The following is a 26,467-nucleotide window of genomic DNA, read 5'->3' as shown; positions in this document are numbered from 1 at the left end:
AATGACAAATGTTTTTGAGACGTCACTAACATTTTAAACATTATCTTTCTTGTTACATATTAAAAGAACAAAAACTAGCGTGTGTGGATTGTAAACTGTCAGCTATGTTCAATCTAATAAGAAACTCAAAGGTTTAATTTAGCTCAGATTTACAAAAGTAATACAAGAAAAATTAGATTGAAGTTGATCTGTCTGTATAAGTGCACAGAACCAAAACAAAAGTGGCTGATTAACACAAACACCTCATAATTTGCAAACTTAATTTTTTTTGCTGGAGGACTGATATATTCCTAACAGAGCACTTGACTCTCAGACTGCAGGCTTACTGCTGGTTTCTAGAATTCCAAACATTAGAATGAGAGCCAGATTTGTAAGTTACCAGACACTTCTCCAGTGCAATCAGCTTCCAGTTTTAGTCTGAGTTAGACACCCTGTCTACTTTTAAGACTAGACTTAAAACTTCTCTTTTGAAAAGTTTTTTAAGTTAGACTGGCTTAGGTGATCCCGAGCTATTTCTGTAGTTATGCTGACACAGGCCCAGAAACTTTTCGCTAGAAACTTTTTCACATTTTCTAGGATCCACCAGTAAACCTGCAGTCTGAGAGCGAAGACATTTATGGAGCTCCATTTTGCTCCATGTCCTTTATGTCCAAGCAACTTGTATGTTTCTTTTATCCTCAAACCTTTTAAAACACCTTATTGGGGCAGCTGTCTGTGCCTTGGCTCTTCTTCCACCTCTTGCTTCATCACACTGTGTATTGAAAGCTCCCAACATTTCAAAAGAGTTCATTTATGACGCTGTAAACTATTCCAAGGTTCCCAGGACCTTTGAACAGAAGCAGGCCAACAATGTCATAAAGTCTCCACCTCAATTAAAAGTGACCATGTGTTGCTCTTCCACCAATTTATTATCTAATTTACAGAAAAGACATCTTGGAGGATTTCATTTGACTGAAGTAAGATCGTGTCTCATGGACCCTAAAACTCTCTATTGGCTGATGTTTTTTACAGCGAGTCTTGGAGATGAAGTCCCTCACCATTTTGGTCACTGAACGTAGTAGATGTATAAACTTTTCTTCTGCCCTCTTTGCCATGTCATAAATACACCCCAGGGATCCAAGACTTTGGGACTTGGTAATCAAAAGTTACTACATACTACATAAGTCAAACAAACTAGAAAAATACCTTTGTTGCATTTTTTTATAGGAACTGTGGGTGAAAATAAGAGAAGCAGGCTTAATTGGGGTTAGGGTTAGGTTTGAAGGATTTCCTAACATGGGATTTTTCCTTAACTCAATGCTATATTCAATGCGAGGTTATGCTACTATAATAAAATATTGATTTCTATACTCTTTTATCATCAGTAGGCCTGAAATGGAGGATAGTTGTGAAGCTGAATCTAAAGGGAAGGCTTCTCAGTGGATCCTGGATGAGTCCAAAATACCGGCATTCCCTCTGACCCTGCTACGAACACAACCCGATTGTGAAGTATACCCAGATTTGCACAAAATCATTCAGGTATATATTAAAATTTAAGACAACTGATTGATATTTTTTAATTAGACTTTCTTTCAGTCAGAACTTTTTAAAAAAAATTTTATGTCCTTGGGTTTTAGTTATTTTTGTGCATCTGAAATAAAGCTATATGGGGGATTTTTCTGACATAACTTCTGGCAGTAAAACTTGCAGAGAGGTTTGCGAGTGGAGAGTTAGTCCGTGCAGAGAGAAGTTTTGCGTGGGAGGAGAAAATCTGAGCATGAACACAAAGATTTGAGAGCACAGAGAATATTTGAAAGAGAGCAGAAGTTTTGAGTGCAAGTAATTACACATTTGGAGTAAAATCCCTCCATAGAGCTGTCATGATTAGAAATTCAAAAAAGAAGTATGGTAATGATAACTTATTGACATGTTTTCACTGAAACCTTATTATTTTGAATAGAAAATGATAGCCTTACTTGTCATCCTTGAAATCTCCAGATACTATGTTTAATCTCATTTTACAGAGCCATTTCCTCTTCTATATTGTGAATAATCCACAGTACACAGCATCCTTGAGATTGTGAATTGTTAGTTCAGCAAGGCTTAAATGTAGTTATAATTTATATAAATGAACTGGTAATGGTGAAAACAAAAGCTTGGCAGGAAGTTAAAATGTTTTTCAGAAATTAAGTTAAAAGTCTGATGTATCAAAATGACAACACAGCATTATAATTACTGTTTAAACAGAATGACCTTCTGAAGCAGAGGCTATGATACATATTGTTATTAATGTTTGATGTTCAGTCACAAAGACCATATGAAAATACACTATTTTACCAAGAGCATTTATATTTATGTCTTTACAGAACTACTTACATTACTTCATGAACTTGCATGAAATGTAATTTTTAATCTGCATCATGTTGATCTGCCTTTTGTAATTATTAGAGCTTTAACTTTTCAGGAATGTGTTTTAGATCCATGTATGGGTTGCATGCTTTATTATGTCACTGTGGCATCCCATCAACCAACAGCTTTTAAAGTTGTTTCTTAGCACGTAAGTTAATCTTCACGAGATCTTGCTTGGAGCCCCAGACTGAAGGAGCTTGAGAATCATTTTGTGTTTCTTCCCTTTTCTTATAATTGTGGCAACAGTTGGTCTCACAAAGCTGTTTGCTAGTTGTCCTGTAGCTAGTGACAGCACATCTGCAGCCAGGCTTCAAAGTGTGAATCGAGTAAAATGGACAGTATGTCCGATGAAGCCCCACTTTGATGCTTGTGTCGTCTTGCTGAGAACCACATGACTAACATTACATTAGACTCGTCACTGCTTCGTTTTGCATGTCGGTTTTCTAAACAAAAGTGAAATGAACCGTGGTTACTCGTGTGCGTGTGTGTGTGCGTGTGTGTGTGTGTGTGTGTGCGCGCGCGCGCGTGTGTGTTTTTAGGTAGTTTGGTGGCACATCAGCAGACAGTAGCATATGAGAAGAATATTTTTGATTAGCAGTGCCTAAAATGCAGCCAACAAAAGACGAACCTCTCCTGTCTGACAGGATCAGAAGCAGAAGTTCCAGAAAGAGATCATTTCGAAGAATTCTTGTTTTTCAGAAAGTCACAAGCACCACATGCCAAAGACTAAATCAAAATCTAAATCTGTTGTCAAATCAGCCCATGACATAAAAGAAAGCTCAACCACAACCTACATACTAGTAGGATTAATTAGGCTCAAATCATTTTAAGAACTAAATAATTGAGTAGGTCCAATAGACCCTAATATTAAGTGGGTTTCACAAAACTTTCTTGTGACATTGCATACTGTTGTTCTAATATTTTGAAGCATAATTTATTTAAGTGACAAGACTGTCACAGTTTCAGTGCAACAGCAGATGTCACTATAGAGCAATGAATAAATCAGAGTAGGGACCGTTTGGGCAAAGTAATAGGCTGGAAAGCCTCTTTGCTACTTGGTGTTTCATTGGGTCATCACTACCTTTGGCCTGCAGTTCTGTCTTTGCTGTCTTTAGACAGCTCTTTAGTCTTGCCCTTGGTGGAATGGTTGAAGTAATGCAGGGGTGTCCAAAGTGGGTCCTGGAGGGCCGGCACCCTGCATGTTTTAGTTCTCTCCCTGGTTTAGTGCACCTGGGTCAAATGATGGCTCCTTAGAGGCCTGAGGAGAACATTGACTTGCTGAGGAGGTTGTTGCTGCCACTAGGGAGAGAATAAAACATGCAGGATGCCGGCCCTCCAGGATCGACTTTGGACACCCCTGGAGTAATGAGTTCAAAGTAAGTGCAAGTAATCCAGGTAATGAATGGAGAATATAAAGGCTTTCATAAGATAAACTAACAGATCTTTGATAGGCAGAATTCTAGCTTCTTTAATCATTGAATTAAATAATAAAACAATTATTTAATTCAATGAAATGCAAATGAATCATTTAAATGTCATACAATGTACTTTTCTGATTTTTTTTAAAGTAGTTTTTTTCTTATAGTTATATATAGTTGAAGTGTACCTATGATGAAAATTAAAAACCTCTCCATTCTTTGAAGGTGGGAAAACTTATTTTCTACACTATAGCTGTGATTTTGTGGTTCTGATGGTACTATCAGATTTTTAAAAAATGTCCATTCTTTTCTGTAACAGCTCTGTGGAATCAGCCCAGACTTGCTAGTATTTTGGATTATCTTAAGCCTGTACAAAGAGCTCGAATGGAATAGCAACAACCAAATCTATATAATCCTGATTGTTCCAACTGCCATTTGTTGGAAAAATCTGCCAACAAATGACAGTTTGTTGGCAGATTTGGGATCATCACAGCTCTGTTAGTCAAAGCCAGTGTTGATTTGCTCATTGTCCGTTCGTACAGGTACAAGTGAAAAACATCACTGCAAATTTACTCATTTGCTGCTGTACATCACAGCCAGGGATATTTGAAAGCGTAATAATAACTGCTCATTGCCACAAGCACATGTTCTTGAAGAAGTTGCAAATTTGCTGTTCTGCTGATTTAAGGCTTCTGACGGCTGTCACAAGCATTTGATTTGTCAAGTTACAATTAGGGGCTGTCAGTGTTAACATGACAACCCCTGATAAAACCCGGTAATATCACATAATGCAGACTACACAAACTACCCAGGTTGACCAAAAAGCTCTCTCCAGCTGACCGTTGCCTAGGTCACAGCACCGTGTTATGAACTCGACACACATGGACTGCTGAGTGACAGAGAATGACAGCAACACAACTTTCAACATTCTTGTGTTGCGTCTGTAGCCCACTGGTGTACATCTCTCTGTACCGGCTTGAAATTTCACATGCACAAATGATGCCGGTCGCTCGGCTACAGGAGGACAAGTGGCTGTTGCCTCATCACACAAGTTCTGTAGGGAATGAGTGAAGAGCGACATTTCTCAATTAGCGTTTAAAACAAAATGAGTGTAATATTCATTTGACAATGAATAAGCCTGGAAAACTGAGAATCTTCAGACATTTTTGATTTGAGACAAGAAAATGTTTTTTTTAAATGTTCTTACAGTGGCGGTTTTTCATATGAGCTATATGAGCAACTGCCCATGTAGCCACCCATCAGAAAGGGATGGGGCTCACAAGAACTAGAAAGTAAAACATATCCTGTCAGTTGTATCCTGAACAATTTTACTACTAATTGTATGCATGTGTAATGGAGTAAGTTTCCTACAGTTGCCACTGAGTACTGTCCGTCTACATTACCTGCTTTATGCTAGAAAAGAAAAAAAGAAATCAAACAATTGCTTGCATTTTAATTAGTTGGAGTGCAGCAGGAGGGGCTTGTACAACTGCATAAATATTTATATTTCAAGCTTAGAAAGCTAGGTACAGCGTCAGAGAGGGATTCATTTGATAAAATCTTTGAATTGATTGACAGCACTAGTTACAATGCAGTATCATCTCTGATGAGGAGCACAGAACATTTTCTTGTTTTGTTTTTTTCTGGGTTTTCCTGCTGCTGAGGGATCTTCAGGATGACGCTCTTATGAGTTATGTTAGCTGATAAAACGAGTCATTTGTCATAATTAAGATCTTTATCTACTTGACTCAGTTCCAATGAGCTTCCAAGAATTTCAAAATAAATTTCACCTAAATAAAAATGAATTCTTTAGATACCTCCAAGTCAAAAGCTTTATGTCAACCAAGCAATTTTGGGGAAAAAACATAATTAAATCAAAAATATGCGAGATAAAACAAGAGAGTGCATAAATATTCAGCCCATTTAATGTGACTGACCTTAATCAACAGAGGCCCAGCCAGCAGAGCTAGTGCTATAGTCTCACCATGTCTGGGATGGACATCACCTGAGTGTCTCACTTATTCAAAATTAAATTTCAAATTTTAAATTGTCATAATTTTGAAGAAATCAGTTTTCACTTTGAAATTGTAGGGGTTTCTTTGTCAAATAGTCTAATTTTGTTAATTATGACTGATTTGTAAAAGCAGTAGAAATGGTGGTGTACTTTTACAGACACTGTACTGTACCTTAAGTTTTGCAATGTGTAAGGAAGAATCAAATGTCATCCAGATTTAAAGATAATCTTTTTAACAGGACAAGTTCCTGATGATCCTGTCGCAGTATTTTAAAAGTGTACCATCAAACCCATACTACTACTTCTATTTTCCTCCATCATCCAAGAAAGAGGTAAGTTTTCTTTTTCATGTCATCATTGAAAAATGTAGTCTTGTAAACAGTGAAACAAGAAACTAAACATACTGTTGAAACCAGATATTTACATACATCTAATAAAATGATGCGTCCATATTTTTTTCTTACTGCCTGAAGTTAAATCAGACCAAATGAGTTTTGCTTTAGCTTAATTAGAATGACTAAAGTTATTATTTTATTAATGATTTTAAAATTATATTAGCTAAATACCAGATATCTTGGCGAGAGCCGTTTTTAGAGATTTATTTGTATTATTTCTTTGGATTCAAAAGTTTATATACATTTGGTCAATATCAGGGATAACCGTCTTAAAATATATGACTTGGATCAAACCTTTCCAGTTTCCTTCCACGATCTTCTGATAGGTTAACTGGCACATTTGAATTAATTGTAGTCAGGCCTGTATTTTAAAGCAACACTAAAGTCCACTACTTTCTTCTTTGACACGAAAAGAAATGAACCAAGATATCAGGAAGAGAATTGTGCAGCTGCTTAAGTCTGGTTCATCCTTGGGAACAATTTACCAATGCCTGAAGGTCCTGCATTCATATGTTCAAACAATTTTAGATATGATGGGAATTTCCAACCGTCATACCTCTCAGTCCAATCTGTGTAGATTGAGCCCATAACAAAAGCCAGAAGCCGAGTGTAGATGTTAGCTGAAGCTGGTAAGGCAGTGTAGTTACTCAGTGAAACAGTCCTGTTCAGACATGGGTGAGGAAAAAATATTTTCTTCAAAAGAAACATAAAAAACCAAATTGCAGTTTGCAAATGCACACAGGAACAAACATGTCCTGTGCTCTGATGAAACTATAGTTGAACCGTTTGGCCATAATGACAATTGATACATTTGGAGGAAAAACAGGGATGGTTGTTACCATCCTTACTGTGAAGTATGGGAGTCACAGCACCATTGGCTACAGATTGGTCTTCCAAATGGACCATAACCCTAAGCATACAGTCAATCTCCTTCTAAACTGGCTAAAGGACAACTGAAGCCACTTTCAGTTGGTCATCACAGGCCTGATGTCAGGCCATCACAAATATCTGGTTTCAACTGTGTTAGATATTATGAATAGAGTTTAGGTAGATGAGTAAAACCAATATTTATTAGCAGTTTTATTTGAAATAAAATAAACAAATCCAATTGAGACTCCACTGGATCCAAGAAGTTGACCATTTTCATTGTGAATTCTATACCCAGGTGGAGTCTGAGGATGATGAGACTGAAAGAAGACTTAATGAAGAGCTAGTTTCAGAGACAGAGCCTACAAGTGAAGATGGTGAGCATTCCTTAGGACAGTTCTTTCTAACCCTGGTCCTGAAGGAACAACAACTGCCCTGCATGCGTTAGTAGTTTCCCTGTTTTAATACACACCTGATTTAGCTGATTGCAAATGAAATGTCCTGGGCTGAAGCACAGTTCAAGGAATTATGGCGATGTGTTTAGTTTAAAAAGCAGCAAAGCAGTCCCAGATCATCACACTTCAACCACCATGCTTGACTGTTGGTGAGATATATTCTCATAGTAAAATACTACTTTGCTACCAGATGTAACAGGACAGACACCTTCTTAAAACTTCCTTTGTGATCTATTCACTGCATAAAATACCTCCCTAAAGATTAGGAAATCATCAGTGTTTTTTTAGTTTGCCTTTGGGATCTTTTGGATTAGTAGTGGTTTTGCAATTGAATCCCATTTTTGTTCTGCTTGAGTTTTTTAAAATGCCTTCATGTTAGGACATTTCATTGTTGCTTTTAAAAATATTTGAGCCTTTTTCATGCAGACAGGCAGGTTCTATTTAGCTGTTCTTGATTCCATGGGGATGGCAGTAATTAGACGTTGACATGATTTGTCAAATTAAACTCTACCTTCATAAGCATATGTTCATTCATGATTTAACAGGGATTCAGGTTGGTTTTCAAAACTTCATTTTGTATTTACTCTGGTCATCTTCATCTAATGCTAACATTTCTTTCTTGATCTTAAACATTGATCAAGGAACATCAAATGCTGTGGAAGAAACTGTTACTTTTCCAGAGTACTATCTGAATATTCTTTTGCTCCAGAGAATGTGTCGGGTTGTTGTCTGATGGAGAGTGACACAGACCTGGTGGTTGAGTATGAGGACCATGTAGGCACCAGCTCACAGGAAGAGGGTGAAGAATGCTCCCAATCCGACTCCAATACTGTCAACCAGGACCAAGACTCCTTCAGCATCCTGGATGGAGAGTCTCTCCTAGAGGCCGAGGGGCCGCAGCTGGACATGCCACCACTGTTTCTTCACTTCACTTGTTCTGTCAACATGAACAGCAGCCATGGTTCTATGCCTATTCAGACTCTTCCCACATGCCTTGGTGAGCATAGATCTGCTATCACAGTCTATTGATATGGGAAATGAGTGATTAGACTTAAGTTTTTAAAAGACAAAAATGAGAGTAAGAGAATACACCAACTTTTTTGCATTATTACTATTAGAATTATTTCTTATTAGGTGAATATGTAACAAGACACGAACATATTACAGTTATTAACTTTAGCAAAATTAAATAAAAAATGTTGTCCACCTCAATAAGAGCAGTATTGCATGTTCATTGAATATAGGGTGAACTTATATTTACAACACACTCAGCTTCTAATTTTAGTACTGTCAAGGTTGGGGGTTTTTATCACAGGAAAGAAAAAACTTTTATTGTCTGTTGTTAAGTCTGTTGAAATATAAGTCTATTGTTTTAGACTATTTACTTTTTTTTCTACCAGGACATTATGTGGTTGAAGCTTTTAGAGTCATAGTTTTTTTATAAACGGAATAACAATATAAACAGCCCATGTCAAATATAAGAGTTTTATGAACATTTGGGTTACGCAATATATAGAGAAACTAAAAATATTTTCAGTAATTATTGATCTTCATATCGACTTTGATAACATCGTGGTGTGGCCATTTGTAGCGGATTGACAGTCCTTTGAACACGATAGGGGTCAGGTGGAGGAATTAGATTTTTGACCAAGTTGGCTTCTCGTAGGCGGTTACAGACAGTCTGAGGTGGGATGCGTCTGTTGTGCAGACCGATAGTGTCATCAGCTGCGTGTGTCACTGGCCTTAGCCGATCCCGCAGATGGACGAGCCGGATGTGGTGATCTTGTGCTGGAGTGGTCACACATGGCTGACAAGGATGAGGTTGATTTGTAGTAGTGCCAGTCTGTTGGGACATTGAGCCGTGCGGCTACTGCTCTGGTGGAAATCCCTGCAACCAACATGCCAATGGCACGCTCCCATTGGCATGGGAGCTGATGTTTGTGCCTCAGATGCACAAACATCTGAGGCATTATAACTTGTGGCAAAATGTGACATTTTGGGATCTCCTTTTATTCTCCACAGTCCAATGATTGTCCAGCTGTTGCTCATTTTGTTTGATCATCCACTGGACATGCCCCACCATGCTCCGAGTAGAACTCACTGAGTAATGGTCACTGACAGCAAGTTGGGTTAAAAATTATACACAAATCAAGAGAAATATTACTTTTGTACAATAAAATGTCAGCAAATGCTCATTTACAGTTAACTACACATGGCAACAATATTTGACATGGGGCATTTATATTTTTGTTCAGTATATTTAACCCAGACCTGACTGTCGGTATTTCAGTTTTTTAAGATGATAGTACTCAGCTGGGAAGTTTAAAATGTTGCTGCTTTTCTTACACTTCTCAACTTGAATGCTGTGCTTTCAGGTGAAATGATCTCCTGTCTGGATAACGTGGAGACATTACAGTCTGTTGATCTGACTGAGCTTTCAGTAACTCTGGATGTGTTTGTGCTGACTCTGCCCCTGGAAATTGAATTTATGGCTGATTACCATCATAACAGGTCAGTGGAAGAGAGCAAAGCCTGGATTTTTCAAGAGCTAGGAAACATTTATTACCCATGAAAGCTGTCATATTTTTTTAGAGCTACTTTCTTTCTATTGTGTGTGTGTGTGTGTGTATATATATATATATATATATATATATATATATATATATATATATATAAGAAACAATCACTATGACTTCAACATAAAAATATGTTTGTTCAGAAGGATTTGAAAGAGGAAATGGACTGTTCCCCCAACATTTTCTGTATTCAGTTAAACTCAATTCAAGAATTATTTATCTATCCCAAAGGGTGATTAAATGTTTCTGTAACTCATTTTCAATAATAATGAATTCAGGTACACCTCAGAGAGCAGTGTTTCCCTGAATCGTTCACCAGGACAGCCTTCTTCCTATCGCTCTGATGAGGAGTTGATGATGGTGTTCGACAATCTCAGGGGAACTGATGATGAAAGGTTCTTTTTTTTTTTGTGACACAATATAACATTGCTTCTATATAATTCTGACTTATTCAGAATCTCTTCTATGTATCTGATATATATATATATATATATATATATATATATATATATTTTTTTTTTTTTTTTCCACTTAGGGTCTCTGGCGATCCCTTATCCAAATGTCCTCTTCCTCACAAATTAGCAATTCTGGCCACACTTGATGAGGTGAGCTCTGTTAAAACAAACATTAAATGCTGTGGAAGAACATAGTTGTTTATTCAATTGTTTATTTTGTTATTTTGAATGTTAGTTCCATGAATGTGTCCAGGCATGAATCTTTTCCTATGTCCTCTGTACAGAGTACATGTATATATAGAGTACAGCATTTTTCTGTTCCCCATGTGTTTCAGATCCGCTGGCTGCTGGAGGATGAGATTGTTTCTGCTCTGTGTCACTCTCGGGTCATCAACTCAGCCACACTGCTGAAAGTCGCAGAGCATGTTTTACGCTCCAGCGGACGACCGCACTGCCACTGTGAAGATGTTCCGCTTCAGTTTGTCTTCGGACCTGAGCAGTCACTGGAAAAATTCAAAGAGGCAAGACCATACAAAGAATCTTAGTTAATAGGATTAATATTTCTGAAAATGCTCCTGTTAGCCTCTCCTAGTGCTTTCTGTGTTTTTCAATGTCAGTCTTAATAGCCATATGCTCTGCATGTGAAAAAGCCACAGGTGCTGCTTTTGGCCATAGTTTCTATTCAGCAACAGAATGAATAAAAGCAATTCTTCAATGCTTTACCAGAAATATAAGAAGCAACTTCTGTTTGTTTCTTCTGTTTTGTGTGCGAGACCTTTTCACACACACACACACACACACACACACACACACACACACACACACACACACACACACGCATACACACATACACACACCTCTTTTTCCACACTGAAAACATACATAATAGATAAATAATGCGATTGGTGTTACACGTCCTTGTTTTCTTGAAAAAGCCATCTGCTCATATTGGTTAATATTTCTTGTGCAGATATTTGTCCTCAATGAGTTTCTTGTATCTTGTAATAAATAGTATTGCAAAGGACAGCTTGTAAATTATACAAGCAATCAAACAGTAGGCTTCCATGGTTGGTAATAATATCAAACGTAAGACCCTCACTTTAGCCATGTAAATTAATTAATTAACAATTCAACATCCCGCCAAAGCACAGATTGATGTAAGTTCTACTTATAGTGGTACGTTATTCTCTTTTTGTTAAAGAATAGTCCAATTTTTCTTCAATACAAGAACGAACTATTTCAGTACAGTTGTAGTATGTCATAGCAGAAGTGAATATACATTTTCTTTCATGAAGAATTAACATTGTTTTTCTGCTGGACCTTGCAGTGGGAAATGAATGCGTACAGAAAGATAATGTCTGATGGGATGTTCTCTGATTGTGCAGGAGTTCTGCAGATTGTCATTCTCTGGCTACATTTTGAATGTAGTGCAGGACAACTTCTACTACATGTCCCTGAGTAGAAATCACCCACAGAGGATCCAGGCCACAAAGAGGTTATCTGAGACAACCACAACCTCACCACAAGACAACCATAGAGCTCACATAGAACCTATGATGTTGGAGAGTGAACTGGAGTCTGGAAACAACAAAGAGGTCAGATACTTCATTTCTTTTCATTAAGGAATTCTCATCACTGTTTGACAAACCGTTGTATATATATATATATATATGTATATATATATATATATATATATATATATATATATATATATATATATATATATCTTTTGCGTAAACAATTAAATTAGATTGAAAAACAAAGTCTTTAATATGATGCTTAAAATCCACTTTCTTAAGGTTGGGGTCAGGTTTTAAATTTTTAGGCTTTTAGTTTTATGAGTCATGGAAGTTTTCAGACAGTTGAAATCTATCCCATATTCAATCAATCAAATCAATCAAATCTTATTTGTATAGCACATTTCAGCAGCAAGGCATTTCAAGGTGCTTTACATAATTAAAGAAAAAATAAAAGCAGCATGTGACATTGAATAAACAGTAAGAAAGAGATTTTGGAAAAAATAAAAAAAAGATTAAAACATACTTTTGTTACGGAATTTAAGCGCCTGTCGTCACCGGACTCCGCCGTCCGTTTAACACGGGTTTTATCCAGGTATTATCCAGGTATTATCCAGGTATTATCCAGGTATTATCCAGGTATTATCCAGGTATTATCCAGGTATTATCCAGGCACCGTGGCCTAACAGGAATGTCTCCCACCTTGCAGCACCAGGCTCCGTCCACCTGTCACGTGAATTTTTGCGCTAGGACTTCGCCGTCCTACATGGATTTTTGTGCACCATTTTTTACCTTAGAGTCTAAAATTTACAGGGTTTTTCTGTGCGCGCAATGACCCTCAGTCACTCGCCACTTTTACATCACTAGAAAGAGGAATAAAAGAAATTAATAAATAGATAAAAGTAAAGATAAAAGCATTTTTAAAAAATAATGCAGAAAATATTATCGAAAGACTCACAATCAGATGTTTAGTCAAAATGGTGTCATGTAATTATTTATTCTGACTTGATATGAAATATTTACTTCATATCGTTTAATAGCAGTTCTGTTAACTTCAAGATGCTTACCCATCTGTGGATCAGGGTTATGTGGAAGATCAGTCATTTCAATTCAGTTTATTTATATGACGACCAATTTACAACAAATGTCATCTCAACGCATTTTTCAAAAAAATCATATTGATTCAATCACACATGCATTCCAAATGATTCTAGTTATTGGACTGTACAGCATGCTCAATTAATTAGTCAAAATACAGTAAAACATTTCTGTGTAAGGCGGTGGTTCTTAATGACTTTCTCTCGAGCCCCATTAGAAACAACAAATGTTTTCACCCTCTGCCCAAAGTGAAACACTATTCCGAATGTGATATTTAATAACTTATCTATACTGACCGCTGACTCCAAATTCAATGACAAAAATATCAAAACAGCTGAAATAAGTGGTAGTTGTTCATGTCATTGTTTTTAGTCTCAAAACAGTTTCCAAGTTTAATTTACAGTCAGTAACATTTAGTCAAGACTGCTCAGTCTGCAGGATTCTCAACAGAAAAAAAGTGCACATGATCAACTGGGATATATATTTTTTTACTAACAGTAAAACTTTTTAAAATTTGTAAAAAATTATTTGTCAACTGCTTCAGCTTGTTTTTCAATATGTGTAGTTTTTGAACAAAAATTTTGTGCAAAATTTGAAACAATATTTATATTCCAGCTTTTCAGAGGAGATAAAAAGTGCTTAACATTTTGCATTCACAGTAAATATGCTTCATCTGTTTACTGGTGAAGTTTTTCGTAATATTGAGGGTTTGTAAAGTTATCGTTGGTATTGGTTTTACAATACCCACTAATTGAGAGCTACTGATCTAAGGGAACCCAGCAGATTGCAGTCCAGTTTTATAAAAGTCTAGTTAATTTATTTTCTGAAAAAACTCACTCTTCCATACAAGAATTTACTAATAACTTGTAGCATCTCGAAGAACCACCAGTAACAACAGTTGGTCTTAATTATTTAGAGCTTTATATATGAGAAGAAGAATCTTATGTTCAACAATTTGTTTGTAAAACTTCAGACCTGGAGACTTGGATTAAATACATTTATGTGATAAAGACAAATATTTCACTATCTCCATCCATCTCCAGAGTGAAGACAGGAAGACCTTCAATCTTCACACAGATGCTTATGGGGACACAACTGCAGCCGAAGCCGGAGAAACGGTCCAAGCCAAGAAGTTAGACTCTGAAGATATTTCTAGTACAGTGAGGGACCAGAGTCAGCCTAGTCCTCCCCAGCCCGATTCCTGCAATCCTGAGTCCAGTTCTCCTCCAAAAACAGCCTCCAGTGTCAGCCTGTCTGATTCTGCTCCGTCAGCCTCTCTGTCTCATAGTGAGTCTGACTGACACATTTCACACGTTTTGCTTTTTTTTTAACAGCTTTTAAATAACATCAAGAACCTCTTAAAATTCAGCCATGAAAGTTGGAACATTGAACCTTGTTTTTCTCTTACCCTTGTCTATGCATTTCTGCTCTCCCACTTCAAACAGATCACCCAGAAACGTGCTACGAGAAATACTAAGATTGAAATCCCAAAACAAACATGACAGAGTGGTGGTGCTGTTAGCAGCACTCCACCTGCTGCTAACAGCACCAAAACAAAAATAGTCTACATTGTGTGGAAAAGTTTTTAAGTCAACTTTCCTTAGTATCAACTTCTAAACCAAAGAGCTTAAATAAACTTGATCTGTTGGAACTCAGGTACAGTACGTTTACTGATTTGAAAATATGGGGCTGTCAGATCCCTGTATGACTGGTCAGAGTCTGGTCCGCATTGCCGGCAGTAAGTCGGGCTCGTTTCCGGTGAGAGTTGGACTCCGCCAAGGCTGCCCTTTGTCACCGATTCTGTTCATTACTTTCATGGACAGAATTTCTAGGCGCAGCCGAGGTGTTGAGGGGATCCGTTTTGATGGCCTTAGGATCGCATCTCTGCTTTTTATAGATGATGTGGTCCTGTTGGCTTCATCAGATCGTGATCTGCAGTTCTCACTGGAGCGGTTCGCAGCCGAGTGTGAAGCGGCCGGGATGAGGCTCAGTGCCTCCAAATCCGAGGCCATGGTCTTGAGCCGGAAAAGGGTAGAGTGCCTTCTCCGGGTCAGGGGGGTCGTCCTGCCTCAAGTGGAGGAGTTTAAGTATCTGGGGATCTTGTTCACGAATGAGGGAAGAAGGGAGCTGGAGATCGACAGGCGGATTGGGGCAGCGTCTGCCGTGAAGCGAGCGCTGTACCGGTCCGTCGTGGTGAAGAGAGCTGAGCCAAAAAGCGAAGCTCTCGATTTACCGGTCGATCTACGTTCCCACCCTCATCTATGGTCATGAGCTTTGGGTCATGACCGAAAGAACGAGATCACGGGTACAAGCGGCCGAAATGGGTTTCCTCCGCAGGGTGGCTGGGCTCTCCCTTAGAGATAGGGTGAGAAGCTCGGTCATCCAGGAGGGACTCAGAGTAGAGCCGCTGCTCCTCCACATCGAGAGGAGCCAGTTGAGGTGGTTCGGGCATCTGGTCAGGATGCCTCCTGGACGCCTCCCTGGTGAGGTGTTCCGGGCACGTCCCACCGGGAGGAGGCCTCGGGGAAGACCCAGGACACCCTGGAGGGACTATGTCTCTCGGCTGGCCTGGGAACGCCTTGGGATCCCTCTGGAGGAGCTGGAAGAAGTGGCTGGGGAGAGGGAAGTCTGGGCCTCCCTTCTGAAGCTGCTGCCCACACGACCCGACCCCGGATAAGCGGAAGAAAATGGATGGATGGAAAATATGGAGCTTTTGAATTTTGACTGTCTGGTCAAGCTGAAAATTGTCTGTTTTATTTCAGAGTTTGGCATAAATAGCCATCTATCAAGCTCTTCCCTTTGACATTGACAGAAAAGTAAAATGGATCAAATCTTGTTCTCAGGTTGCAGCAGACTAAAGCCAAGTCGTGTCCAGAGTGTTGTCTCCAGCCAGGGCAGTCTGGACTCAGACATGCAGGGTATGCTCCTACCGCAGCTGAGTTCTGCTTGATACAATATTATTTGAGTTTTGGATTTAGTGTGTTGCTGATGGCTAACTGATTGTTTTATATTTTTAACTATTTATTTTAACTATTTATTGATGGCAAGTCAATATTATGGCTCCAAATAACAATCTTTTTTTTTTTTGTTTACGCTTGCTTCTAAAAGAAACAAGTACAGCCCACATAAAAATACATCATATACCCAAGGGCGCACTACAGATTTCTTGTTTGCTTCTCTGTTGATCTTAAACGTCTCATAACATCAAACTCATTTTAATATCATATTTTTGTCTGACCACAGCAAAAGTAGAAACAGTTTTCTCAGCGGTGTTTTGAGTTATTTGAAAATTCTAAAAGCATGGATCCCAAGATTTCCAATGCTGTCAAACACATGGAAATGAAAAAAGGAATGAAGATGTGGCCTTTTGAACACTGGGTTCTAAAATTCAGATACAACTGCTTTCAAAGTTTTCCCAAAAGCTGCTCTGCAACCTTTGATTGTTAAGAGAGGCTTTTTATTTATAATACTGTACATTAGCGGGAAAAGGAATAGCATGTGAGGATTTGATTCCTGGTGTAAACAGCATCATAAGTGTTCAAGCACTCTCAGGACACCAGTGGTGGAGAAAGTACTCAAAAAATTTACTTAAGTAATAGTACAAATACATGGACAAAAATGTACTCAAGTAAAAGTAAAACTACCACATTAACATTTTACTAAAGTAAAAGTCAAAAAGTACTGGCTTTTAAAAATACTTAAGTATTAAAAGTAAAAGTACTTGCTGAATGGATTACCTAATCGCTAATATCATTAAGTATACCGATTGTATTTAATTTTAATACATTAGAAATGTGACATTTTAATGAACAATGCCACAGATAAAACATGTTTTTATTGTGTTTACTCTGTAACATAGTTTAGACTTAGATATGTGATTCTATGCATCATAATGTCAGGGATGGAAATTGAGTGGCAAAAATTTCACCTTTTTTTTGCCACTAGTGGCTTATATTTTTAAAGAAATCCAACAGAAAGGGTGGGAAGGGGAGGACATGGAACCAAGGAGCCACGTAGCAGAGTTGTAGTCTAGACCACCGAACCCAAGACCAAGACCAGCACCTCATGCTACATGACACAATAACAATAAGTTTTACGTATCAAAATTGCTTCTCAAATTGATCTGATAGATCCACATTTCCATAAAAGTACCCAGATATTAAATACTTAGAGCTGAAATAAATGTAACTAGTATCAATTCAAACTCTTCTTCATTCTGTTTTGCTTTCATCTCTGTGCCACAATCCACAGAGGTCTCCTGCCATCCCTAAAAAAAACACCCTGGGCGGTTGCCCATATTGCCAATGTCAGAAACCACAACTGTTTGCACCATTAAACATAGCAATTAATGGTAAACAACGCTCAACTATGAACACTGTCCAAGGCGCAACACACAAGAAGTAACCAAGCAGAAAGAGGTGACTGTTCTCACCCTCCCTCCTGCAGTCTGCCACCATGACATGTGACGAAAACAAAGGGCAATGAGCATGCTCTGTGTTCTTATGTTCATGATTTATTTATTCGCCAATTATTTATATATATATATATATATATATATATATATATATATATATATATATATATATAATGAAATAAAATAATAGCTACTGCAGCGTACGCAGAGCATTACAAGGACACAGAACGGCTTTCAGTGAGGCTTCAGTCCTATCAACCTTAGTGAAAGATCCGTCCAGAAGTATTGGATCGTTCCTGAATGTCATAGTACTATATTGCACTTTGGTCACAGCGTTGTCCCATATTTGCGACACCTCAGTCAACACCTCCACACAGTAATTCAGCGCATGAGTGACAACTTTTTTTCATCAGATGCAACATGTGTCTCTGTACAGCTAGCTTTGCTAGCATCACGTCCACAGATCTTACTTTTCTTTAAGCTTTCCTTCCAAGTGACGCTAAAAGTTGGACCAAGTCCCACCGTCTGTGAAAGCGAAGCGCTGCTGATTTTACATGTCGCCATATCAATTTATGCAGCGCTATTATATTACTGACGATTAGACAGACATCTTCTCCCGCTCAGAGGAAACCACTGCGCATGTCTGGAGCTCCGCATGCGAGTAAAGGTGGAGGCGATGGGTGACAACAGACACTAAGTCACGTTATTGCTCGGATTTTACGGCGCCACCTTAAATCCCTGAACTTCACATTTTAACGGAAAAAAAGCGCAACGCGACTTGGATGTAACGAGTAACGCGACAGTTTTGTAGAAATGTAGTGAAGTAGAAAGTACAGATACTTACTGTAAAATGTAGTGGAGTAAAAGTAGAAAGTCCCCATTATTAAATCTACTTAAGTAAAGTACAGATACACAAAAATTGTACTTAAGTACAGTAACGAAGTACCTGTACTTCGTTACTTCCCACCACTGCAGGACACAATGTTGAAAGAGCAAAGAAAACCAAAGTTAACCAGAAAACTCAGTTCCAAGGCCAGAAAGTCTTTCAATTTCATCATCCTCAGAAGATGCCCACGGTTATTGTATGTATTTAAGGGATTCTGTTTGAAATGGAATCAATGTCACTGTTTTGTTTTTGTGTTCTAATGAAGGTTATGATGGTGGCAGCAGTGACTCTGAGTCTGAGAGTCCTGTCCCTGATGATCAGGAGGGTCAGTCACCGTCAATGCCAGACTTCTGGCTCATTGTTAACATCCATCAGGACAGAGTGAAGGTGTACTCTCATGCCAGGTCAGAATAACTGTCAATCATTATCTGTAGCTTCTTTGTGTACATTTTTTCATTTAGTTACCTGATCTCAGATCCTGATACCAGGTTTGCCCCAGAAAACTAGCTAATCCCAGTGGTGGCGGCGCTAGGGGAGTCCACCAGAGGCAAAACCGTGTTTTTATGTTAAAACATGTCAAAAGTTGTCAGCACATATGAAAATATGACTAGGTCACTATTTGTTATTGGAAGACATTATATTATACATTATATTATACTTTGTCACCGGTATTGAAACCAACTGTAGCCTTAAAAACAGAAAAACTCAAAAAATGCAATTAAAATAATTTGTTATTCTGGGTATGCCAGTTAAATCCTAATGAAATAATTAGCCAATTGATCTAAGAACCAACTTTGGTCACACTTAAAAGTAAAATAAATGCATATTGCATCAAGTGGACTATGACAAGTATTTGTATGCTTAGCTAAATGTTCTGAAGGTACAAAATTCAGGTATTTATTGTAAGTTTTCTCATGTCTTCCTAAATCCTCATGCGTAGTGCAATGTTTTGATTTGCTGGTTGGGATTGCTTATTTATCCAATAAATGCACTGCTATCACTGTTATCATAAAACTATTCAAAGTAAATAAACAAATGGAGCATGTGTATCCACTGGGGGAATCACTGCTGGTGGTTCTCTAAGAGGAAAATTGGAAAAATGTGAGGGCTTTTTAAATGTTTTTTACTTCAGTCAACAAAATGTGATTCATATTTTCCTCTTCTAAAGATGGTGTTTCTCTGTCATTGTCTATGTTCGTAATGGAATTTAAGCATATATCTTTGTTGTGGAGAAAACAAAATGTTGCTTTTTATTTGGGATATTGGACAGTTTGCTATAGATATTTGAAGCTATGACTTTCTTTGAATTAATTAGATTTTTTTTTCCCAGATCCTTGAGTGAAGAAAAAGACATTGATGTGGAACAGCTAGAAAGGAAAGTCGAACACGAGCTTCCTGAATTCTTAGAAATGCATCAAACTGTGGTCCGGAGGATTGGTGAAGTTTGCAGGATTGTAAATCAGGTGGCTTTAGTTGTTACATCTTTACACTATTTTGGATTAGGATTTGTTGCATGTCATTTTATCTTTTTGATCAAATTCCACCATCCTGAGTATGCACAGAGTAGCAGATAACAGTCCAGAAAAACACGCCTGGAAGTTGTCATTCAGTTATGAAAATTCCTTGAATGCTTTAAGCAGATTGGTTTAATAGAATCCTACTTTTATTGTTTTTGGTATGTTTAAGCGCATGCTGCTCCAGGACCTGCATGATAGCCATGTATGTAACACACTGTTGGTGGCAGAAAGTGAGGAGGATATCTGGAAGAATGACTCTCTCTTCAGGCAAAGGCAGAACACCACTGATGGTGAGTTGGTAGATAACATTTGTTTTTTCAGCCCTTACAGTTTCATTTGTGGCTCATTTAAAATATGATGGTTGGGATGTTTCTCTGACTTGACAAACTTATGTAAATCCCCTTGCAGTCATATGAAAACTAAAGTATATGTATTTTGTGTATATTTTGTTCAAACCACTCAGACTACAACACAGAGGAGAGCTACCAGGCCAGAGATTACTTGGCAGCCACCATGCAATTTATCCCTGGGCATTTTGCATGCGACATTGTGTGGAGTACAGTTATCCACATCCATCCACGCCTTAAGATGGGACCCAACATGGGGGTGTCCAGGGGTGAGTTGGAGATCTCTGTATATTCTAAAGTGAACAAAATTGTGAGGAACATGTATATGTTACAGTTTTACAGTTAGGTTGACATACACAAATGAATGGCATTTTCATTTTAGAGATGAAAGTTATACATGTAAATACAGTTCTATGAATACCAGAGGATGGTGCTGAAGGCACCAAATGTTCCCTTTGTGTATTCACCATTCAAGTAATAATATCATTAGAAACACACTTGTGACGCATCGGATGGTGTGAATATTTCCAATGTTTCTGTAACTGATGTCACTCTGTCGGACCACTTCGCTGTTATCTTTAACAGTTCTTTATCCGTTAACACACTTGGACAAAAAGCAAAACGTTCTATCACAGAAAACACAGCAAAAACATTTAATCAAATCTAATCTTCTTCCTCACTCTAAGTTATAGTGTCATAGATAAGTTGGTAAATGATTTTCAGTGCAAACTTTCAGATATCATTGATTACATTGCCCCCATTAAAGTGAAAGTTGTGTCTGGTAGGAAGAAATCTCCATAGAGAAATGCACAAGTAGTTCAATCTGCAAGACAACTCTGCCGTAGGGCCAAACGGAAATGGCGCAAAACTCAACTGCACATTTATTATGACATCTATAAAGACAGACTACGTAACTATCACACAACACTAAAACATGCCAGAGAGGCTTTCTTTGCAGATGTCATAAACAAAACCTTTAACAATGCTCGAGCTTTATTTGCTACTGTTGACAGGCTCACAAACCCTCCTATGACGTTACCACCTGAACTTCAATCTATTGCCGCCTGCAACAAGTTTTCAAGTTTCTTTTTAGAGAAAATTCAAAAGATCAGAGAATTAATTTGCACATCCACTCCAAAGACAGTACTAATGCTGTGCCCAAACAAAACAAATGCAGGAAAAATGACCCAAATTCAACTACTTAATTATAAAACCCTAGAAGAAATTATAAGTCAATTAAGCTCTGGTTCCTGATGTCTGGATGTCCTACCCACACATTTCTTTAAGAAAGTCTTGCCTGTCGTTGCTACTGATCTGATCCAAATAGTAACTCATCGCTCTCATCAGGTGTTCTCCCCCAGGCTTTGAAAACAGCAACTATCAAACCACTGATAAAAAAGAACAATCTGGACAAATCACTACTGCAGAATTACAGGCCGACCTCTGACCTCTGACCTCCCATTCATCAGCAAAATTATTGAAATAGCTGTTTATAAACAATTAAATAACTTCCTAACAATAATGAATCACTTTGACTCCTTCCAGTCTGGTTTTTGTGCTCACCACAGCACAGAGACGGCCTAGTCAAAGTGTTCAATGATATCCACATAAATACGGAGGTCAAAGGTCACATGTGGGGTACCCCAAGGTTCAGTCCTAGGACCCCTTCTTTTCAATATTTTATATGCTCCCACTGGCTCAGGTTATAACAAGAAATAAGATCAGCTACCATAACTATGTGGATGAAACACAGCTCTACATCACGATGTCACCAGGTGACTCTGAACCCATCCAATCACTGAATAGATGCTTAGAACAGATCAATGTGTGGATGTGCCAAAACTTTCTCCAGCTGAAAGGAAATAAAACTGAAGTTATTATCTTTGGACCTAAAGAGGAGTGAACTAGAATCAATGCACAGCTTCAGTTATTACAACTGAAAACCAGCGATCAGCCTGAAACCTGGGAGTAGTGATGGACTCTGACCTGAACCTTCAGAGCCACATTAAGACAGTCACAAAGTCGGCCTTCTATCACCTGAAGAACATCTCCAGGATTAGAGGACTGATGTCTCAGCACCATCTAGAGAAACTCATCCATGCGTTTATCTTTAGCCACATTGATTATTGCAACAGCGTCTTCACAGGTCTGACTAATAAATCAAACAGCTGCAGCTGATCCAGAAGCTGCTGCTGCTGTTCTGACTAAAACCAGGAAGATTGAGACATAACACCAGTTTTAAAGTCCCTACACTGGCTGCCTGTAGCTCAGAGAATAGACTTTAAAATACTGTTATAAATCACTGAACGGGTTAGCATCACAATACATTAAAGATCTGTTGTTGCTGTACCAACCGTCTAGACCCCTCAGATCTTCTAGTTCTGGTTCTGCTCTGCATCCCCAGAACCAGAACCAGACGAGGAGAAGCAGCATTCAGTTTCTACGCACCACAGATTTGGAACAAACCTCCAGAAAACTGTAAAACAGCTGAAACACTGGGTGCTTTTAAATCTCAACTTAAAACCCACCTGTTTAGAGTTGCCTAAGGCTAAATTAGGGTTAGAGTGCAGGTTTTGATGTTTTTAATGTTTTTATCTTTATTTTTATCTATTTATTCATTTCTTTTTATTCCTCTTTTTCTGTGTTTAGTTTTTAATGATGTACAGCCCACCCCCGGAGAGGCACGGGCACTGTCCCCTACTAGTAGCCCTATTTGGGTTAGAGTCCCTTGAGTAAAACGTGGGTTAGAGTCCCAGTTGACGGCGTTTCAATTAAAAACCTAGAGGTTGGAGTCCTTGTCAAACGGTGTTTTTGACTAAAGTCTCAGAGGGTTAGAGTCCCAGTTAAACGGCGTTTAACTAAAGTCCTAGAGGTTGGAGGCCTTGTCACATGGCGTTAGGGACAGGGTTGCGGGTGTCGTCCCCCCTGGCTGAAAAGGAGTGCGGGTTTGAATGTTTTTATCTTTTTAAATATTTTTTTCTCAAAATCTCTTTCTCTTTCTTACTGTTTATTCACTGTCACATGCTTTTTTCTTTTAATTATGTAAAGCACTTTGAAATGCCTTGCTGCTGAAATGTGCTATATAAATAAAATTTGATAGGTTGATTGATTACTCAGAACATATATAGCCTTTGCCATCTAAGGCTCTGTTTCTACAGAATCTCTGGCTTCCTGCAGCTTTGGTTGCAGGAAGATGACATCCACATTCAAATGGGGGAAATACTAGGATCCTAGGTTAGGGTCTCCATACACCTTAGGGTTAGGGTGCTATTGAGATTCTACCAGAGGGTCTCCATAGCACAAGAACAGCTGATCTAAGCATCTTATAGTGGCAATGTATGCCTCTAGTGTGTTCACTGGGCACAATAACTCACTAATCCCAGCCACTCCTGACGTAGGTTGAAACCATGCTAATCTCAATGGATTGTTACAATGTCTTTTCATAAATCCTCTCGGTGCAGTGTTTTGATTTGCTGGTTGAGACTTCTGATTTATCCAAGCAAAAGCAGTATTTGCAAAGAATACTCAGATTGGATGAAAATTACCTTTGGGCATAAACTGTGTCAAGTTGAAAGAGCAGAGATGGCCGTTGTATGTTTTGAGTAAACGCACAACCCACACATTCTTTGTTTACTGCTCGCTCAACACTTTTACAGATTCTCATTGAATGTTGTGACGCTTTTATTTTCATGCCTACCTTGGTGCAGTTCCATTCTGATCCATTCTATCATACAGCAGCACACTGCGCCACGATGGACACATTTTTTAGTTTTTTTAAATGCCTGTATTCATCCTCACTAACATGTTCAGCCTTTGATTTGTGTCTTCTCTCTCATGTCTGTATCTTTATGAGAGATTTTGGTTCTAAAGACGGTGATGTATCAGGCTGAGGACATTTTAAAAAGATGCTGCGTAGTGTCCGTCTCTAGGCAACTACAACAGCGTCAGTCCATAGCGTTCTTTGGGGACCTTTTTACATTCTGACACAACAATTTAGCTGACCGTAATATTTCCTGTGTTTTATTTTGGTCATTATTGTTATAATTAGTGTTGATATGTGTGTAATAGGCGTGTCTATCTGACATTTATAGAAATATGGAACAAATCGCATCTCATATCAGTTCAATACGGGACGCAACATTTAACAGCCAAATACGGGACAATCCATATTTTAAGGGATGGGTGGCAACCCTAAGTGTACAAGATTCTATAGCAGTGGTCCCCAAACTTTTTCCTGTGGGGGCCACATAACTTTTCCCTTCTCCGCTGGGGTCCGGAGTCAGTTTGTAACAGAAAAAGTGTGACGATTGCAGGAGTGCCTAAATGTAAAAATGTATTGTTTTCCAGAAAGCACAATCAAATAACTCTCTCTGGGTTCTTCACAGAACAAAAGTCAGGAAATAAATAATAACACTATTAATGGAATAAGTAATAACCAAATAAACCTCTCTGGGTTCTTCACAGAAAAAAATCCAGGAAGGATTATAATCCGTATTTTCCTAATTATGAGCCACACTGGACTATAAACCACAACCCCAAAGTTTTTTTTTAAACCAATAAACATACACATATAAACTGCAGATATCTCTGCCGCTCCAGGTTTTCCACAGCGATGCAGCAGCAGCAGAGGGGGGCGGACACCAAAAAATCTGAGTCATAACAGGTCAATTGAATATCACATTTATTACGTTGAAAAAGAAAAGTTGCCAAGTTTAGATTTAACTGAACTGATTACGGTAGTTTCCGAACGGTAACTGTAACAGTAAAAGTGCTGATCCTTCGTGTTGCTACTAGCATGTGCTAAATGAAAATGGGCGCTTTCTTCTTCTTCTTCTTTAGATTTCAACAGCAGCTTGCATCCATTATTGTTGCACTACTGCCATCTACTGGATCCATATTATCTATACCTCAAATTCTCATAATGATCCCAGTATTATTTAAAAAACTGTTAAATAGCATTTCCCATTCTCATATTTAACATATTAAAACCTAATTCCATTTTAATGGCCACTTTCTTTTATTTCCAATGATTCACTCTGTAATGGTCTCACTATGATGTACCAAAACTAACCATCAGCCAAACTCCTTTCACAGGAGTCAGGATTAATTAGTTCTTCCTTTATTTCCATGTAGAATGGAGTGAAACTGTCAAAACACAAACAACTCAGGATGAGCTCAGAGCAGCTTACAGAAGTGTTTTACATTCAGATACATACATTAGAAGTACAACTGATACAGCAGCTACCTCAGAATGCTATGAGCTGCAATGCCACATAATGACCTGAGAAATCTTAGCAGCCTGCTGGTTAGCAATGACATAGCACATAATCAAATCGCCCGCAGGTATTTCCAAAACTAATTCAATAAACAAGTTACTTATTTTATAATATGTTAACATAAAGGCTCATTTTGAAGTATAAGCTGCTACTTATAGGCATTGCTTTGAAGAACTCGACCTGGAATGCTGCGTTCATAATAGACATGTGTGTTCATCTCCTCTACCGCTAGCAAACAACCACATTGATTAAATAACATAAAAGTCAAGCAGTTCCCTAAAAGTCCAACAGATGGCAGCAATGCACCATGCAAAACAAAACACCCACAGTTTACAGGACACACTTCCTGCTAAAGAGCCCCCTGGTGGTTGAAGAAAAATCCACATATAAACCGGAAAAAAATATTTTAAAAAAATCTGAATTCTCCCTGGTATTGTTCAGGGGGCCGGACCAAATGTGGAGGCGGGCCGGATCCGGCCCGCGGGCCGTAGTTTGGGGACCCCTGTTCTAAAGCTATGAGTTTCTCTTCCCCATATTCCATTATGTGGGATATGACTACCCCTTCACCATAGGGAGATGCATCACATTCTAGGTGAAATGGTTTTGTTGCATCGTAGTGTACCACAACCTTGCTTTGTAGCAGCAGTATTTTTTTAAAGGTCTCTTCACATTCAGACATCCACTTCCACGGATTCTGTTTCTTTAGTAAAGTGTATCTAGGTTGTAACAGCATGGTCAGATGTCTCATGAACAGATGCTCCTCTCTGGAGCCTGCTGTGATAAGGATGTCGTCCAACAAGCATGTCACGTGAACTAGTCTTTGTAGGATCTAGTCCATGCCACA

The 26,467-nt window shown here is 38.4% G+C and overlaps 1 protein-coding gene and 1 long non-coding RNA gene across 12 annotated transcripts in view; one reads left to right on the top strand and one right to left on the bottom strand.

The window, feature by feature from the left end:
• szt2 (SZT2 subunit of KICSTOR complex) overlaps nucleotides 1–26,467 on the top strand; it is a 165,600-nt gene that overhangs the window by 57,795 nt on the left and 81,338 nt on the right. For 10 of the 11 annotated variants that reach the window (XM_081606674.1, XM_081606677.1, XM_081606678.1 and 7 more), the window contains exons 29-43: nucleotides 1,365–1,518; nucleotides 6,060–6,152; nucleotides 7,381–7,459; nucleotides 8,247–8,534; nucleotides 9,913–10,048; nucleotides 10,392–10,508; nucleotides 10,649–10,718; nucleotides 10,904–11,089; nucleotides 11,954–12,163; nucleotides 14,227–14,470; nucleotides 16,027–16,101; nucleotides 18,749–18,887; nucleotides 19,814–19,946; nucleotides 20,170–20,290; nucleotides 20,464–20,616. In XM_081606674.1, the coding sequence (XP_081462800.1) occupies nucleotides 1,365–1,518; nucleotides 6,060–6,152; nucleotides 7,381–7,459; nucleotides 8,247–8,534; nucleotides 9,913–10,048; nucleotides 10,392–10,508; nucleotides 10,649–10,718; nucleotides 10,904–11,089; nucleotides 11,954–12,163; nucleotides 14,227–14,470; nucleotides 16,027–16,101; nucleotides 18,749–18,887; nucleotides 19,814–19,946; nucleotides 20,170–20,290; nucleotides 20,464–20,616 (2,198 nt within the window). The remainder of the gene's footprint in view (nucleotides 1–1,364; nucleotides 1,519–6,059; nucleotides 6,153–7,380; nucleotides 7,460–8,246; nucleotides 8,535–9,912; nucleotides 10,049–10,391; nucleotides 10,509–10,648; nucleotides 10,719–10,903; nucleotides 11,090–11,953; nucleotides 12,164–14,226; nucleotides 14,471–16,026; nucleotides 16,102–18,748; nucleotides 18,888–19,813; nucleotides 19,947–20,169; nucleotides 20,291–20,463; nucleotides 20,617–26,467) is intronic. The other variant, XM_081606670.1, reaches the window with a different exon arrangement.
• Nucleotides 10,746–12,816, bottom strand: LOC145551527 (uncharacterized). Its single transcript, XR_014087396.1, has 2 exons — nucleotides 12,612–12,816; nucleotides 10,746–11,071 (listed from the first exon to the last, which is right to left on the bottom strand). It is a non-coding gene; the product is annotated as an uncharacterized LOC145551527 (long non-coding RNA).

The sequence above is a fragment of the Poecilia reticulata genome, chromosome 4 (genome assembly GCF_904066995.2).
Source record: "Poecilia reticulata chromosome 4, P_reticulata-male-v2, whole genome shotgun sequence".
Lineage (NCBI taxonomy): Eukaryota > Metazoa > Chordata > Actinopteri > Cyprinodontiformes > Poeciliidae > Poecilia > Poecilia reticulata.
Note: the sequence above shows the minus strand (reverse complement) of the source record. Positions and strands in the feature narration are given on the sequence as shown.